The sequence below is a fragment of the Rhodamnia argentea genome, chromosome 6 (assembly GCF_020921035.1).
Source record: "Rhodamnia argentea isolate NSW1041297 chromosome 6, ASM2092103v1, whole genome shotgun sequence".
Classification (NCBI taxonomy): Eukaryota; Viridiplantae; Streptophyta; class Magnoliopsida; order Myrtales; family Myrtaceae; genus Rhodamnia; species Rhodamnia argentea.
The window spans coordinates 22,909,443-22,927,635 of NC_063155.1; the positions used below are offsets into that span (position 1 = coordinate 22,909,443).

Here is an 18,193-nt window from a genome sequence, read left to right on the forward strand (position 1 = left end):
TCTTCTTCTTAACAACGACTCACTAGCTAAGTAGGTCCTTTTTATTGGACCAAAAAAAAAAAAAAAGTAGGTCCTTTTGTTCCTGTCAAGATATCAATGCACACAATCCTCCATCCTTCAACAGTCCTCCAATCTAAATGACAAGTTAGCTAATATCATTTGATCTCTTCCTCTAGATTGAACAGTTTTGCAGCTCTGACTAGTTCAGGTGCTCACTGGTTGAGTCAACAACCGAAACAATTTCAGCAGAAAATGTTGGGGTACTTCACGTGGCTGTGCACAAAGCATGGCATCGAACATGGCCATTCATCATGTTGCCAAGACAAAGCCATGGCCATTAATCAACCTTATGATGAGGTCGGACGGTGACCCGGTTCAACCCGTATAACAAGATTATGGGCATAATGAATGGAATATTTCAAGGTGTCATGGGATCACTTCTACAGTAATTACAGGAAAGTAGGCTGATGATTTCCTACAAATTATTCGTATGCGGCGAACTCTAACAGATGTTCAAAAGTAGAGAAGTTTAACACCTTATGATTTTAGTTTCATCTCGTTTGGAGTACGTCTGACAGTTGACAACAAATTTACGACCTCCACCCACTCCCAATATGCACCTGAGTTATCACCATAACTATGATGAAATGCAGAAGCAGAAGACTCAGAAAAAAAAAAATACAACTGCATGAAGGCAACAAAGAATGAATTATTTAACTTGGCTGAACAGATTAAAAGGAGGCAAAAGGAACAAAGAAAGAGGGCCCTTTCCTACATTTCCAAAAATTTACAGAACACAGCAAAACATTCAGCTGTCAAGGCAAACGATTGTCGTGCAACTGCATCGAAGCTACGTTTTGGAACTGCGTAGATGGAACATTATGAAACATTGTCGGCACCAAATTATGCAATTGCATTGGCACCATGCCATGTAGGTGTGCTGTTCTCACCTGGAGACCTTCCTGCAATGCAACACAGACGAAAAAATTAATCATGGATATGTCAATGTGATGGGAAGTGCATTCCTCCTGGTTATCCTAGCAGGCTAGCACTTGAAATCGGCCTTATCGAATAAATGCACTCACCGCTACATCTAACACCAAGGAAAACACGATTGTACAACACTGCAGCCCTAAAATTCCATGCCTATCAACTTGATTGGCCAATTATCTGACCTAGTATCAGCATAGCATCTTAACATTGAATCACAGTCGAGAGCTTTTAGAATATTAAAGCACGCATATCTCGGTGCAAAAGGAATTAAATCACCAGCAAAAATCTTAGGAAGTGAGGCTGCCAGACTCGCGCTACATTCCTGTTCAAAGTAACTTAACAAGGGGTAGCCCACAACAATAAGCGATAGCCTAAAAGGAAGAGCGACAAACCATTTGATGAAGACCATCTTGCGCCATGGCTCCAAGAAGATCAGGCTCCGTTATCTGTAACAACAGAAAGCCATTTCGGAAATCACAAACGATTGAAGAATTCAACAGGGATGTGATTTAGACAGATGAATAAGAATGGGCAAGTTTGATTCTCTGTATTCTGTACACACATACTCGTCACAAAAATGACTACTCAATAATCATACAGAAATTGAAACACTAACCTTTCCTTTTCTGCTTGTACTCTTACTTATGTTGCTGGCTTTTGGATGAGGTACCTGCTCTTTGGATGTACTGCATGGGTTCTCTTCTTCAGCATTGCAGATTGCATGGGTTGTTGAGTTATTAGGATGTGCTTCATTCTCAGCCGGAGCATTTACACTTGCGCATTGCTTAAGAGCTGCCACAATGGCACATAATGCAATATTGTAACTCTCTTGAGAAAGAGACCCTTCTTCACCCAATATTATAGCTCGTCGACACAAATCGTTGTAACGACGCACTTTGGACTGCATATCCTCCAATTTTTCACCGATGGGATGCCTGCTTACAGCAGCATTAGTCCAGCGCTGCAGAATATATCTCGACGGAATGCTAAAGACACCAGACATTTGGAGAACAATCATAGCATGCCTGCAGAGGTACCCTTTGTATTCAAATGAATGGCACGAACAATATATACTGGACTTCGACTCGCTCCATTCCACAACGTAATTCTGATCATCTTCAAATTCTTTAACAGTATATATTGTCGCTCTCTCATCCTCACTTTCTTTCTTCAGATGACAAGCAGCTGCTCCCAAGACCTCAATCTGAAATTTTCTAAAGATTTCGTGAGTATAAACTAATGACATTTGCTTCTCAAAAGGTGAAGGAGACTTCAACTCAGGTGCCTCATGCCATGCGTCAAAATCTGCTTTTGCTTCCTCTTCATACCTATCTTCAAGAATAACCTTGTATTTTTCAATGAATTCTCGTAATGAAGTTTCCCCATTCACATATTTGTCAAACAAGGAGTTCAGACTTTCAGCACGCGAAAAAGCAGACAACCCAGCAAAAGATATATCTCTCATGAAAGTAGGTGCCCACTGAATGCGGTCCTCGTACAACAGTTGGACCCATTCAGCCTCTCTAAGGTTCAATTTGTCAAGTAATTTCCACCATCTCTTCTCAAATTCTGCTTCACTCCATGATCCAAAAATACATTTGGTAAATTTTGCCACAAACGAGTCTTGCCAAACGCCTAAGTACTCAAGCTCTCTAGGAATTTTGTCTAATATATGCCACAAACAAAAACAGTGACGGGTATGTGGAAAGACAACTGCAGTAGCTGATTTTATGGCATTGTTTTGATCAGTGAGTATCACCTGCGGTGCATGTTCTCCCATGGCCACTAACCATGTTTGCATCAACCAAGCAAATGTATAAACAGTGTCATCCGCAATCAATGCAGAACCAAACAACGTGGGTTGACCGTGATGGTTCACTCCAATAAAAAGTACCAGGGGCATTTTATACTTATTCGCAAAATAGGTAGTATCAAAAGAAACCACATCCCCAAACTTGGAATAATCTTCTATGCCTTTGGCATCAACCCAAAAAACATTTCTCAGTCTATGCTCTTCGTTCAGATCAATTGCATAGAAAAATTTTGGGTTCTGTTCCTGCATGTGCATAAAAAATTCAAGCAGCAGTTGAGCATCACCATCCTCCAAAACCAAGCTCCTCCCTCTATCGTGTGGGTTTCTCAAGTAGTTATCTAAGTTATCAAAATTTTGGTATGAACTGAACATTTTGGACATTGAAGATAGATTTTTCCGTTTTCGCATGCGGACATCATTGTTCGCTAGATCAGCATCTCTGTGGCTCCGGAAAAAATGCACTTGGGCAGGTAAAAGATCATGATTATGCTCCTTCACAAAACTATAAACAAACCATTTGCCATTCTGCCTCCTCTTCACATGCATGCTTGCCTTACAACCTATTTTAGGAGAAGGTCTTGGGTTAATGGCATCATCTGACTGCTGTTTATTCCCATATCGTATGCACGAAAACTTGGCATCAATAAATTCTTTTGATGCTCTAGATCGGCGACTACTCAATTTGGCAGTACCAAAACCTGCAGCTCGTGCATACTCTTTATAGAAAGCATATGCATCTTCATGTGACTCAAATTCCATGTCATAACGAGGTTCTGCAATTGTATTGGCTGTGACCTTATCAGATTCCATCGCCACATCCCTAACGCTTAAATGCCTCTTCACACATTCAAGTCTACCATACTCTACTCAATGATTGCATTCAGTCTCTAACTTCTCAGGCAATCTCAAGAAACTGTCGGATCTTCCAAGAGAGAGAATTCGTCGTGCAATGCCCTTTCTCAATGCTTTTACTTGTTGACTTTGGAGCTTTTGCCCTCTAACACTCTGGCCACAGCAAAAAAAAAAAAATCACATCTTCCTTCAACACAATTGAGATTATGGACAAAGCACAATGTGCAACTGTTAAATGAGGAAATGACTGCTGAAAGCTATCTATGGTTGAATAGCACAGTGACCTTATTTCTTCTTGTCTAAGAAGATCTACTGTTAACAAAAAGAATTCCTCGATGGATTTTATACATCAAATATATCAACCACCTTTGAGAAAAGAATTAGTTTGTTTTGTAGAGCATTTTCATTGATAGCTATCAAAAATAAATATAAGCCAATTCTCATGACTCTCCCATTATCTCTAATCTCCATTTTTTTCTATCCATTCACAATAAAACAAACACCCTCTCTCTCCATTCACACAGAAACCAACAAATTCTCTCTTCCCTCTCACTTGCATGCATGTATCTGTGTGGTTCAAGACTAGTATTTGATGATAAAAATGTTCCACACGCTCTTCAATCATTAGGCATAAGTTAGAAGGATAAACCTAACACGTGTTAAACTACCAGCAAACCAAATCAATCTTCTAATCAACAATCGGGGAGAAGTTGAAAATCTATCAACAGTTAATATGAATCTAATAACAAGAAAATACAAAATGCCTTAAACAGTAGAAAAAAGAACCAAACGTCCCCCAGGTAGTTTATTAAGATATCTCAGTCCATGAAGAAATTAAGTTGGCATTCGTAAATGATATAGGTAGACAGCCTTGCATTCACTCAATGCCTACAAACTCACAGTTTGGGGTACAACTATGAGAAAAAGTATTCGAGAGATCTGGTTTTTCCTTTCATCCTTATCATAGGGTAACACTTGAAAGGACTCGACTCGTCAGATATCTGCTCTGATTGCAGAGCAACTTCACCAATTTTTGTTTTGATTGCATCATTTTGAAGAGAACTCCTTAGCTTCCTCCTTTTACAAAAATTTCTCATTACGATGAGTAGATTTCATTGAGTCTAACAAAAACTCAAGTTACTTCAAACCTCACCTTCTACACTAATAACTAAAGCTGTGAATAAATGCTTGCATATTGAAATAGCTGAATGATTATTGGAACATATCCCATCTGTGATCTGTGTGAATTGTCTAACAGTAAGATCCTGTGCTATGCACAGTCAGTGCATTAAAAACGAAAACATTTTTTATTAGGTATGGTTAACAAGTGCCCTGGATATGGTTAAAAAGTGTCCTGGGGGCTCTCGTTACCAATACCCTTCCAAAAATCATCTATTGCATTCAACTCCTAAAACTAAAACAACAGCAGACTTATCCTGTCCACATCGGGTGGAGCGGCTAACAAGCAGTGATAATGGTTCGACCCAAATACCCAGAATGTATGGACATCTCTCCAATCGATAAGAACATCTTACTCTCCAAATGTTCAAAATCAACATCTTACGTCATTCACACAGCAATTGTCATTGCTTGTTGCATGTACATTTAGCGACAAGAGGAATGTGGTAGCGTTAATGATATAATGTGCTGTCTTATTGGGCCTCTCGTTCCTCACTGACAAAAGCAAGCCGTTTAAGCTAGAATTCTTGACGAACCTGAATATAGTTCTCGTGTTGCCAAACTTTTACTGATCAGGTGAACACTTTTTATCCCTCATTTTTTACATGTGACCAAACCCTAGAATCGCAAGAGAGAAAAAATTCTATGAGATTCATCTGGTTGAGGTACCTAGACGGAAGGATTATGAGTATATTCACTCGATACTAACATAATGTAGATGCTCGATCCACCTAGGTTTCACTTACAATGTACCAAATTTTCCCCTTTAGCAAAAAATTTAAGTGACGTAGACCTATATCCTTAGCACACACCAACGAGCCTAATCGAAATTTTGAAGTCGATCATCCAGAATTTGCACTCCTAACGACATTACCAACGAGCCCAATCAGACTGTGCAAGTTAGTCATCAAAGAACTTGCGCTCCTTATAACGACGAGCTCGCTATACAGCACAGCACAAACATCAGAAGCACAGGATGAATTGTCTACCCTCGAATGCACCCAATTCAAGAGCACGAAAGACTTTCAGCATCCCAAAAACAGCTGAAAGCACCCAATGAACCGTTTCGTCCTTCGCATCACTAGCTTGGACGGAACCAGAACTGCGAGTAAAACGAGCGAACTCGAACAAGTACGTGAGCACAGGTATTAGCGGTTCTCGAGAACTCACCGATCACTTCCTTGAGCTGAAATTGGCGATTCCCCGGAAAGAAAACAGAGAGAGCTGAGAGGGAAGGCGAGAGATTCTTGAAGATGAATTCTTCTTTTCTGTGTTTTTTTCAAGTGCCGCGAGACGATGATGCAGGTTGAGTCCGACTCGGGTATCAGAAATAGAATGCTGTTTTCGGGTCTTTTCGGCTGCGGAGCACAGCAGAGAGGAAGAATCAGGGCTTCGAATGGGTTATACGGGCACCCGACTCAGGGGTGCTTTGGTAATTTTAGCTTGTTGATTTGTTTTTGTCGATTTAGGAAGTTTGCAAAGGAAGAAACCGGGGAAAAATGGCGCAATTAATTCTTAAACTTTTGCCCTATGTGTAATGTGACCATTTTACTTTTAATTTATTCAATGAGGTCCATAAACTTTAGCCATAATATGCAATGTCATAGCTGAACTTTAAATTTATTCAATAAAATTTCTAAATTTTTAGTTAATATTCAATTTAATCCCAAAATTATATGAAAATGTTCAATATCGTCCTTCTATTAATTCAAATTCAATGACAACATTGAATTTTTTTCATATAGTTCGGGACTAGATTGAACATAAATCAAAAATTTAGGAATCGCGTGAAATAAATTAAGAGTTCATGGGCCACGTTGCATGTTAACTAAAAGTTCAAACATTATTTCTATCATCAACCCTAAAGAGAAAGATTTGGTGATAAGGGAAGTGACATGATGTAATGATGGAGTGGCCAATTGTTACAATCTAGGGACGAATCCAACTCTTCACAATTGTGGCAAAAGACAACTATACCCTCTATTTCATCAATGTCATTAAAGTCGTAAAGTCTTGCGAAATTTATCCATCTTTACTTTTCACCGTTGCAAATTCTCCCTATCTCAAAAATTACCGCCCCTAGTGATCACACTGGATAGGTGAAGGCCGCGGGTCCGATTTCCCGGTCTATCTTCAGACCCGAGGGAACCTTGGTTAGGATAGAAAGGCCTTCCTCCCAAAGCTGCAACCCCAACCTTTTCATTTGACTACTGGGTCGTCGGTTCGAGCCTCTGAGCTTTCTTAAGGCCCGCGATCGCACAATTTGGTGTTTGATCTCAATTGAGCTACCGTTTTCGTGTGTTTCTTACGGTGAATTTGAGCACGTCTCGCTGCTAGGGTTACTAAGTGAACGGGAAAATCCAAGCAAAATACCTTGTCAACTATGTTTATGCGGCAACGTCTTGACCGGTGGGGTGATACCGAGCAACACGCCGTTCGCATGACACGAAGACGCCATGAGATGAAACACGAATTAAAGAGAGACAATGCGAATCTAACATGACACGGCACGTTTAACTTTATTATGTCTACCCAAATTAACAGATTTTCATCATAATTCATTTTTTTTTTAATAAAAGGCATCACATATGTACATGATATCGTATTTCCAGATGCTATACAAGGTATATAACATAGGTTCTCATTTGTGGTACATGATTATAAAAATATAGATCGAGCCTCGTGCCAATATGGCACGTCGCTTTGTATTGTGAAATCCTTAGTAATTTTCAAACTGTTACATGGTGATGGACGTTCTAAATATGCCTCCCTCGTTTACCTAAACGATTGCATGCCGTGTACGGACTTTCGTTGCTTCACGAGAATGTCAGCATGTTGTCCCACAATTGAACTTCTAACTTCTGTGCTTCTCAAATCAATCGCTATCTAAACAATGGGACCTGCATGCAAAGAATCGGGGTGGAGATTAGGTTAATCTTCGGGAATCCGACGTCGTAGAAACGTCGTGAATTAGTATAGGAGACATGTTCTGGTACTGGGGAGGGGGGAAAGTATGTTAAGTCCCTGCGGAAGGGAGTCCGACATCGCCCCGACCGCTACCATTTCTCTTTGTTTAAAGGTCTTTGTGGCTACCCAGCGAGACCCCAAACCAAAGAAGATCAATTGTATGAAATGGACGAAGAACTCAAGGTATGAATTGATCTTTTGAGTCGGTGTTGGTTTGCCTACCTCTAGCCCTTCTTGGGTCTGGAGACCGTATTGACCAGATGATGTTGCATGTCTCTGTATCTCTAATCTAAAGTGGGTTTGAAGTTTGAACCAGGAAGACAGGAGTTAGGTTAAGACATTGCCAAACAACAACCACCACCACCGCCGCCTTGGGCTTCTCGCGTGATTCTATCCATTTACTTGCACGACTTGGTAATTCGAAAAATGAAAATTTCTCTCGATCCATCGTGACCAACTTAAATTTTGATTGCGTAGAACATGATTACAACTAAATCAAACACGACAAACGTGGCCCATCGAACGAATTAGTTAGTCACGCACCCTGCCTTCTTATTCGGTCGCTAGTATTAGCCGTTTGTTGTGCTAGTTACGTGCAACCCGTAATCGCCGCAACTAATTTACCAATCGTCTGTCTTTAATCCATCTCGATCGCCATAAAGACCCCTTCTATCTTCTTTGGAAGCTCTAGAAAGGGATTGACTAGCACTTCCAAAGTTCCACATCAAGACTCTTAACTCCTTTTGCTTTCCTTTGTTATCTATTCTTTTGGCATTTCTAGATAAAGTTCGGAAAGTCAATAGCCAAAAAAAAAAAAAAGCGCCAAAAACTGGATTTCCTTTTCCACTTTTTTCGCAGGGGAGAAAAAGGAAACTTCGGGGCTTCCAGCGCTTTGCATTCGCACCCCTATTTCCCTTAAAACCGAAACGTATGATTCTCTTGTCTACTCGGGTCTGGCTAGACATGGTCACAAGTTGATTTGGACCCGAACCCGGCCCATGAAATAACTGAAACCAACTCATGAAATAGCCAAAACTAGCCCATTGACAGGGACTACCGGTTCCGAACCGAAACCGGCACGTGGAATAACCGAAACCGGCCCGTTGACGGGGACCACCGGAACCGGCCCGGCCCCTCAAGGGCCGGTTACCGTTTAAAAAAATTTGGAACTAGAATCGAGACCACCCCTTCAAGGGCCGGTTCCAATTCAAGCATGGCCACGAACCGGAACCGGTAGTTCACGGCCCGTGGCCATGTGTAGGTCCGGCTAATATGGTATGTTTTGGGTGTGTTTTACTTTTTATATCAAATTGGTACGTTTGTGATAAATTTATCCAAAATTATTTTTTTCGATCACAAAAAATCTCAAACCGATACACATGTGACAATTTTTACCTCAAGCTATTTTTTTAACCACCAAAAATTCCAAACGCAAGATTCTAAGATATATTAATTGTAAAAAGTACCTTTTAATCCTATGGCTTTTGATTTTTAATCGTACTTGACGACATATCGAATGTGATTAGATCCGTTCCACAATGATCTCACGATCTCTTGGGAAAAAGTTCGTCGAACTCCTAAACGAATGCCCACCCGACAAAGCTGTGAAAAAAAAAAAATTGCCACGGACATGGAGGTGAAAATAAAGCGAATGAAGGTATGATTCTCTCGGTGCTTGTCAAACTTTTCTTTATGAGACTTAAAGTTATGGTTTATAAGCTTTTCCGAATGATGTGAGTTTTTCGAAAACGACCTACTCTTTAGTATTTTGGCCCAAATATCATAAATTCATCCATTATTTATTTCAAGATCGACTCATTTTGAGTCGAAAACAAATTACGATAGACTATATTTTTGGGCGGTGCGTGAGATAATTTGGGGTAAATTTGTCATAATTATATCGGTTTAAATTTTTTCGTGGTCAAAAAAATATTTTTGAGTAAATTTATCACAGATTTACTAGTTTGGAGTTTTTCACGATACTAAACTTTACTTCTTCTGTTTTTGCACAGGTTGCAAATCTCACGAGTACGGCGGATCGAAAGAAACATTAAACTTCAAAGGAAAGTCCGACAAATACCTTCTTTTCTCCAAAGAAACCCCAAACGACCATGCCTAAAACAATCGCTTCCCTGGACAAATGGTGCGAGCACCCCGTCCAATTAGGAACCCGTCGATGCCCCGCGGAGATATCGGTAGGTGCTTAACTTCATTTAGTCCACAAGTTAGGCATGCTTAAAAATAGCTGTTAAGTACTAATCGTGAATCAACAGATACTTCCCTATCACTATCAGCAATCCATTAAGCATCATTAATGACAGAGAATCTCGGCATCGTGGCTTTCGGGGCGAGATCCGGTTGGTTAGGCAAGATTACCCCATCATCTCTTTCCGCGACAGCTTCCGTAATTAGGGATTTGTCCAGCTAATTGATCATCTCGACTTTGACTTTGACTTTGATAAACCGCCCCCTCTTCTGATTAATTACTGTGACCTCTATGTAGCGTCAGCATCACTTTTACTGACCTGAAAGAACAAATGGACGGTCCGAAAACAAGACGTTGTGTCCCGTTAACAAACCGGCTTAAGCGGGCGATAGGCATGACGCAATCGAAAGCGACCGGTCAATAAGAAGGATTGAAAGGACGGTCTTCTCAAGCCTCTTTGGAGAGAGTCGTGAGAGCGTGGAACGGGATGAAGGTTGGGAACCAGTAAACCTGTCAAAATAGATCATAAACACGTTTGTTAACACAAATTTAATAGATTGAGTTGTTAAATGAGTTAATTATATTTGGATAATAGGTCATAAATGAGTTTAGAATGATAAAGTCCGTAATAATATGTGTGTTAAATGAGTTCACAACTTATTTAGACTCAACTCAATCTATTTTTATTATTGTCTTTCATCCTCATTCGATCTCGCACTCGTTCGCTCCACGCTACATGAGTTTTCAAAAAATTGATTAAATATGAAAGTGTCCTAATAATATAAGTCGGATCGTCCAAAAACAGTGCCATCAACTACGAGTCGTTTCGTCTCTCTCGTGTCTTTATACGACGATTGCACGTGGTCCTCTTTTAACTTTTCTTTCTTCTTCTTTTTCGCTTTTGTTTATGCACTAATTTACTACAGCGGCCAAATGCATCTGTCTTAGTGGTCCACAAAATCCAAAAACGACACGCTTTCGCGAAAAAACGGCAGCCCCGAGATGAAAGACGGGTGAGCAACCACGTCACGCGAATCCAGACAGATCAATTACGTGCTAAACATATCAATCAAGCAAGTGTTGGATCTCCTCTCCGCTTAATGCGAGCTCATTACAAAAAGAGAAGGTTATAACCTCGATGAGAGTACACGTGGCAGCCCACCTTAAGCGCCGCTTAATATTAATTAACGATAAGAAGAAAGGAAGACGACAATGGGTATCCTTGTTAAGTCCTCGTTATAAATGCTTTTGAGGAAATAAAATCATATATTTGATGTAATCAGCCTTCTTTATATCTTTTTTTAGATTAACTTAACTAGTATTTCAGAGCGTTTATCGGCAAGACTCTTAAGATATATTGATCGTAAAAAGTACCTTTTAATCCGAGGACTTTTGATTCTTAATCGTACCTGACGACACCATATCGAATATGACATCACAATCTCTTGAGAAACGCTCGTCGAACTCCTAAACGAATGTCCAGCCAACACAATTGTGAGGAAAAAAAAAAAGTTTGTCGTGGACGTGCCTGGCGAAAATAAAGCGAATGAATGTGCCATTCTCTCGACATCTGTCAAACTTTCTTTATGAGATTTAAAGTTAGGATTTATAAGTCAAGTCGGTATGCTTATCGCTAGTCAATTTCATATGACGAGCAAGTCTGATGTAATCCGGAGAACGACATGACTCTCCAGTTTGGGATTGTAAAAATCGTGCGGGGACATCAACTTAATTGTCAAAAAATAATTAGGTGTAGCCCATTCTTCACCTGTTGCACCGCTTGAACCTTTGAGGAGGCAATAAAAAAGACGAGCATCGAAAATGAATATATAAAGGGCAAAAAAGAGTTTGTCTGACCCTAAGAACGACGGTCCTCCTTACTCGAGAGGTCAAAAACTTAATCTCCGTGATTCGTCGCGCCTTTCCCACATGAGCGGAGAACGATGTCGTTTTCGGACAACGGTAGCGGATCGAAGCGGAAAAGACAAACCCGTCCCCGATGCCGACCTCCCTCCGTCCCCACCGTCTTGCGTTTGCGTGGGGAAGGAGAAGTCTCCCGTCGGTCGTCACTTTCTTCGTCCCGATCTTATCGCCACACCCCCGCAGTAAATGCACGGCGCTTAAGCTACTGATCAAACATCCTGCTAAGTCCTCTTGCGAAATTTACCTACTTTCTTTTCATGCCACATCTGATTTTTATAACTCGAGGGCACGACCGTGCTTAGTCGGGTCCCCCCCGCCATGACTAGCCGAGTCACCTCGAGGGGAACCGGCAGGACATGTGCCCTATCGTGCCAATTGCGCGCTAATACCAAGCAATATAAAGAAGGCTCGAATCGCTTTCTAATATGATAAACGAATAAAATTGAAGTGAAAATAAAATTCGATCCGCGCAACCTAAGCATCGTTAGGATATAGGAGCATCTGCCACCTGACTAGATGTGGTAAATCGGGCAAAAAGAATCTAGAACCCTAGCTCATTGGATATGACTCCCATGACACGATTAGACTTAGGTTTTAAATTTTTTTTCCCCTTTATCCGAACCGGCACGCGATTTTGTTGGATCTTGATTCCGTTGCATTTTCCTAATTCGAGAAAGCGTCGTTTACCGCAGTCTATCTTTTCCGAGCATTATTCTCTGCCGAGTGTGGTCAATGCAATTAAGAGAAAAGGCGGCATCATAGAAAGTGCAAGAACTTATTTGCCTCCAATCCAAACATGAATTATCCGAATTCGACTCCCACGCGATTAATTCAATTTAACTATCGTAAGTAAGTACAAAAAATAGGTACTTGTTACTTAAAATTTGCCCGAACAATGAGCTCTCTTGGAAATTTCCATGTCAAGGCTCCTCCAAAGTGAAGTAAACAACATAAACGATCCATGAATTTTGGCTTAATTTATAATACGGTCTTTTATTAAATTTGTTTAATATGGTACATGAACTTTGGCCCAATATATAATATCATCTTTAAACTTATAGTTTATTCAATGTGGTTAATGGACTTTTGGTATATGTTCAATTTAATACGTAGATTATATGAATATGTTCACAAGTTCATGGATAACGTTGAACATTTTTATACAATCCAAAGGCTAAATAGAACATGTATTAAAAGTTCAATGATTATATTGAATAAATTAAAAGTTCAAATATGATATTTCATATTGAGCTAAAGTTTATGAACCAGATAAAGTTCTGGAGCAACATTGAACAATTTCATTTAGTTTAGGGACTAAATAAACATGTACCAAAATTTCGGGGATTGCTTTGAACAAATTTAAAGTTCACGGATCACATTGAATAAATTTCAAATTTAGCCACTATATTATATATTGAGCTAAAATTCAAAGACAATTTATGCTATTTACCCAAATTTTATTGCCGTGAACTATGTTTTTATCCGTTAACTTATTTGTTAGTTTTGAGCATGTGCCCACACATCGCTAGTCATCGTCATACCAAAATTTCCTTCTTGGATACGATTTTTGAGCACACACTCAAGACTCTTCCCCACATCTATCCATCAAATCCCCACCCGGTAGCTCTTACAATCTTTGCTACGCCTATAGCGATCGTAACAAACTACAACCATCGCGGGCAATGCTAGCATGCTAACACCAATCATGGAGGACCCTTATCTCATATAGCTTAGCGGCGGCGACTTCTAGGTCACGGATGCGACGGCTAGCCTGCTGATATCTCGACGACGGTGGAGGCCAAGCGAGGAGGAGGGCGGGAAGGGAAGCGCGGAGAGAGTGAGAGAAGAGGAGGGTGGAGAGGTTGTTGAGTGGCCCTCTAGTTGACGGCGGTGGAGGCAACGCCGACAGGAGCCGGTTCGCACGTGTGCTTGACTTATGGCTAGGCTAATATTGATTAGTGGGTTCGCACGTGTACCGGTGGCCTCGCAGGTACGGAAACATTTGCCCCTTATCTCCTCTCTCTCTCTCTCTCTCTCTCTTTCTTTCTTTCTTTCTTTTTGGGTTAGAATTTTCTTTTACTTGTCTCTCTCTCTCTCTCTCTCTCCAAAGTTCCCTCACAAGCATCAATCAGTAACCCCACCATCACCATCACCATCACCACCACCAGCCCCTCCGGCGCTTCCCGAAAAGTAAGAGAAAAACTCGTGGAGGGGGAAGAAGAAGAAGAGGCTTCGTTCCTACTGCGACTCTCCGGCCTTCTCCTTCTGTCTCCGTTCGAGCGTTGTGTACCTCGTTTGAGCTCGCATACTTCTCCATCGCTCCAGGTGCTCGAATCTTGTTCTACTTCTGCTGTTGTTTTGATCACCTGGGAAAAAGAAGAAGAAGAAGAAGAAGCAGCTCGGATCTCTAATTGTCGCTCGATTGCGAAGGAATTGAAACTCTGGAATTGGTTTCGCAGGTTGCTGTTTGCTTTTCTCTGTTCCCGAAGCTACTCCAGCTTCAACCGCGCGGTGCTCTTAGCTGAAGGCAAGTGAAAGCAACAGCCAATCAGTCTCCGGCTTTAGATCCGGAGAGAGAGCGACGCGAGGAAGAAGTTTCCTCACGACGAATACTTCTCTTTAGAATTACTTATCCGGCGAACTCTTCTGCCTTTTTTTTTCCAGCTATTCTGCAGATTCCTACGGATCGATCGCGTCTCCTCGGGAAACTGGTGATCCCCAGTGATTTTCGAGCTCCGGGAAGGGAGAATTCGGAAATTTTTTCAACAGTTTTTTGAGATGGAGTCGGATCTTCAACAGCATCATCATCATCACCATCATCATGCTTTTCTGGATCACGGTCACGAGCCTCCCCCTCAGCATCACCAGCAACAGATGAGCTCGGGCCTGTCGCGATACCGATCCGCGCCGAGCTCCTTCTTCGCGAGCTTGCTCGAGAGGGATTTCTGCAGCGAGTTCCTCGGCCAGCCTCCGAGTCCGGAGACGGAGCGTCTTTTCTCGCGGCTGATATCCGGCAACCAGGACGAATCGCCGGCGACGCAGAATCTCGGTGGATTCCAGCGGAGTCTGCCGCAGAACGAAGTGACCAATCGCCAACCGCAGCTCATGGAGGTGGTGAAGAGCGAAGCGAATGTGATTCCTCGGCAGCAGAGTCACTACTCTTCCGGTTCTTACTACCAAAGTTCATCTCAACCGCCTCGGCCAAATCGAACCTCGACCGATGGAGTCTCCGGTTCGGATCGGTTGCCGCCCACGAAAGTTGGTGGTTCCAATTCGAATCTCATTCGCCACAGCAGCTCACCTGCAGGGCTTTTCGCCAACATCAACATTGATAACGGTACTGTAGTGCTATTTTTTGATGTTGCTTTCGGTCAGGATAGTTTTGTGGTTTTCACTGTTTAGCAATGATTTGCAGAATTGATTCGACTGCTCATGAAGCTGCGACTCGCAATCTTTGACTATTTTTTCTGCCTCAATTCTGTTGCTTCATTTGATTTTTAATTCTTACTTTAAGGAGTCGATGGAACAAGTTGCTGTTTGTCTTGTCTCGTTCAAGTTGAAATAAATTACTAGCAAAGTTTTTCTCGTTTAGTACCTAGTTTTCCACTGGTTCTCTGGAACTTACAGATCCGTCAATAGAAGCACAAAGCAAGCGAACTTGAACCTAGAATTGACTCGGAATAGGCACAACCACACGCGGAAATTCACTCCCTGTGAATGCTAGGTACTAGGAAGTTTTTTTCTGGGCTCGTGTTGGATATGTTCAAAGATAAGATTGCTTGAAAGGGCACAATCTCACGGAGAATGGGCACTAACTGGTCTGCCAATTGCAGGGTTTGCTTCTATGGAGGGCATGAGGAATTTCGTCGCTTGCAGCGGAGCAAATGCAGAGGCAACCTTTTCTAATGTGAATAGGTTGGCCAGTCATATGAGCTACTCATCCAGGCCCGCTTCCACCATGGGACATATGAGTCCGATTTCTGAGCTCGGGGATAAACGCATGGAAGCCTCCATCGACGAAGGTGTAGCTTTTGGTGAAGGTAACGCTAACGATTATGTTGCGGGTTATCCTGTGAGCTCTTGGGAGGATTCGACCAGCGTGTCTGAAAATTTGAACGCTCTGAAAAGAAGTCGAGATGATGATAAGAAGTTTTCAGGCTTAAATGCGTCTGAATTGGTGGTACTAATTTTTTTTTCTCACGTGTGATTTCTCAACTTTGATGTGCACCTAGTGTGATGAATGAATTTTTTTCATTTTTCTTATGCTCAGAACGAGGAGGTTAGGAGCCGTCCTACCATGGGTTTGACGCATCACTTAAGTTTGCCGAAAACTTGGGCGGAGATTTCCTCCATTGAAAATTTTTTGCAGCTGCAAGATTCTGTACCATGTAGAATTCGTGCTAAGCGAGGTTGTGCCACTCATCCTCGTAGCATCGCTGAGAGGGTAAGATCCATGTTCTAAATTTCTTCACAAGTTTTGTAAGAATCGTCGCAAAGTTTAGATCGGTTTCCGATATGTGAACAGTGACCGTAAGACGGCAATCACGTTTCCAGTTATAAAATTGGGCAGTTTTTGTGAACCTGGGAGTGTTTCTTCTGCTTGTGATCAGGTCAGGAGAACCAAAATCAGTGAAAGAATGAGGAAACTACAAGATCTCGTGCCAAACATGGACAAGGTAAAATGTTCATCTACTGTTGCCGAGAACTGATTTGTTAGTCCTGATTTGCACTCTGTCTTGGCAGCAAACCAACACAGCAGACATGTTGGATTTGGCTGTTGATTACATAAAAGACCTCCAGGAACAGGTTAAGGTAAACCAGTTGACCCTTCCTAGTTCCTATGAAGTTCCTAACCGTGATGCCTCATAGTTCTCTATTTAACCCAAAAATTTTGGCAGGCCCTCTCTGCGGATCGAGCCAGATGCACATGCCTCAACAGCGCAGCAGCAGCAATAGCACCAGATCCCAGGAAGGGGGACTCTTGTGCTGCACTGTACAGAAGTATAGGAGTATGCAGGAAAGAGAACATCCGCAGAAAGCAAATTAGGCGTGAAGATGAGAAGGAGGGCTCTAAAAAGCCAAACCGAAACAGAAACTCGCTTATGGAAAGCAAGAGGGCCTGAAGAAAAACGCTCGTATGGCGTAAAGGGCGTCAGACCGAAATGTCTTTTCGTGCTGTTGCGCAGGTTGGGACGTTCAGCTAAATTGCGGATAGATCTTTGTATTTATTAAACTCAGAGAAGGAGAAGAAGAAATAAGGGGAGGGGGGGAAGATAAGGTTTCGTCGTTGTTGTTATAGTGTGGTCATCGAGATAATAAAGAGAGGTGCAATGGAGGGTTGGCAAAGAAAAGCATTAAATTGGAAAGAGAAGCGTTGCGTGGGGGCCGGGGCCCGCCCATGTTCGTCTCCTCTCCCCGTCGCTGTTGAAGAGGGGACGAGCGAAGGCGACCGGTGTTTAGTAACCCCTCCCCCCAAAATGGCCAAAGTCGGAGGTTGTTAGATCCGGGACCTAAAACGAGCCTCCGACGTGTCTTTTGTTGTCATTTTCCTCAACTGGCAAAAAAAAACTCTTTGTAGCGTTTCTGCTTTCCGCGATTCTGTGTCCCGATGCTATCCTGCGTTGTTGGGTCTTTAAATGATGGGGTTTTGTCCTGTAAAGTTCCCGTATTTGAGGTACCTGAACAGATGATGCTCCGACCCCCCCAAAAAAAAGGAAAAAAACAGATGATGCGACAAAAAAGAAAGAAAAAAAACAAAGGTATCAGATCAGGGTCGGTAAAAGAGGAAAACTTTCGCCAGACCGACCCCGATAAAGTAAAAAAAGGGTTCAAGTTCAACCGAAGACAATAACTGATCAGGACGTCTGTTAGTGGAATCCCCCCCCATGCTTGTGTCGGCATCGATGGATTCTATCCACTTCTGCAGGACTTTATAGTTTTCCGGTAGGTCCCTTCCTCTCTCTCTCTCTCTCTCTCTTAACTGTTTTTCACACATGAGCTAAGCATTTGAAGTTTCTCACGTCAAAGGAAGCAGAGAAAATGGGGTCTCAGTTGAAATTGACGGGAATCAATTTCATTAATAAGATTCATAGCATTCTACAGGAGGAGAGGAGGGGGGGTGTAAAGATATTACTCTTACGTCTTAATTCATGAATTCTACATAAACTTCTTTCCTTTTGTTCGACTCTTGAGGTGGTTGGCTTAGTAATAAAGAGACCATCTGTATTTCATGAGATCACGAGTTCGATTCATGTCGTGAA

At 41.9% G+C, this 18,193-nt stretch overlaps 2 protein-coding genes across 5 annotated transcripts; one reads left to right on the forward strand and one right to left on the reverse strand.

Moving 5' to 3' along the window:
• Positions 1 to 689: 689 nt before the first annotated feature.
• Positions 690 to 6,200, reverse strand: LOC115734430 (protein FAR1-RELATED SEQUENCE 4). 3 transcript variants are annotated; one of them, XM_030665210.2, is made up of 4 exons: positions 6,008 to 6,200; positions 1,610 to 3,811; positions 1,386 to 1,439; positions 690 to 962 (listed from the first exon to the last, which is right to left on the reverse strand). In XM_030665210.2, exons 2-4 carry the CDS (start codon positions 3,614 to 3,616, stop codon positions 816 to 818), a joined length of 2,208 nt encoding a protein of 735 aa, XP_030521070.1. In that variant the 5' UTR covers positions 3,617 to 3,811; positions 6,008 to 6,200; the 3' UTR covers positions 690 to 815. The 3 variants fall into 3 exon arrangements, 2 of the variants coding, with proteins under 2 accessions (XP_030521070.1, XP_048137391.1); XM_048281434.1 differs by having other exon boundaries at positions 1,610 to 3,845; XR_007198950.1 differs by having other exon boundaries at positions 843 to 963; positions 1,286 to 1,439.
• Positions 6,201 to 14,033: 7,833 nt separating this feature from the next.
• On the forward strand, positions 14,034 to 17,205 carry LOC115734483 (transcription factor bHLH130-like). Of its 2 annotated transcripts, none has more exons than XM_030665299.2 (7): positions 14,034 to 14,258; positions 14,393 to 15,270; positions 15,767 to 16,113; positions 16,204 to 16,377; positions 16,544 to 16,609; positions 16,677 to 16,745; positions 16,832 to 17,205. In XM_030665299.2, the coding sequence occupies exons 2-7, from the start codon at positions 14,712 to 14,714 to the stop codon at positions 17,054 to 17,056; spliced, it is 1,440 nt and encodes a 479-aa protein (XP_030521159.2). In that variant the 5' UTR covers positions 14,034 to 14,258; positions 14,393 to 14,711; the 3' UTR covers positions 17,057 to 17,205. The 2 variants fall into 2 exon arrangements, with proteins under 2 accessions (XP_030521159.2, XP_030521160.2); XM_030665300.2 differs by having other exon boundaries at positions 15,767 to 16,110.
• Positions 17,206 to 18,193: the final 988 nt, after the last annotated feature.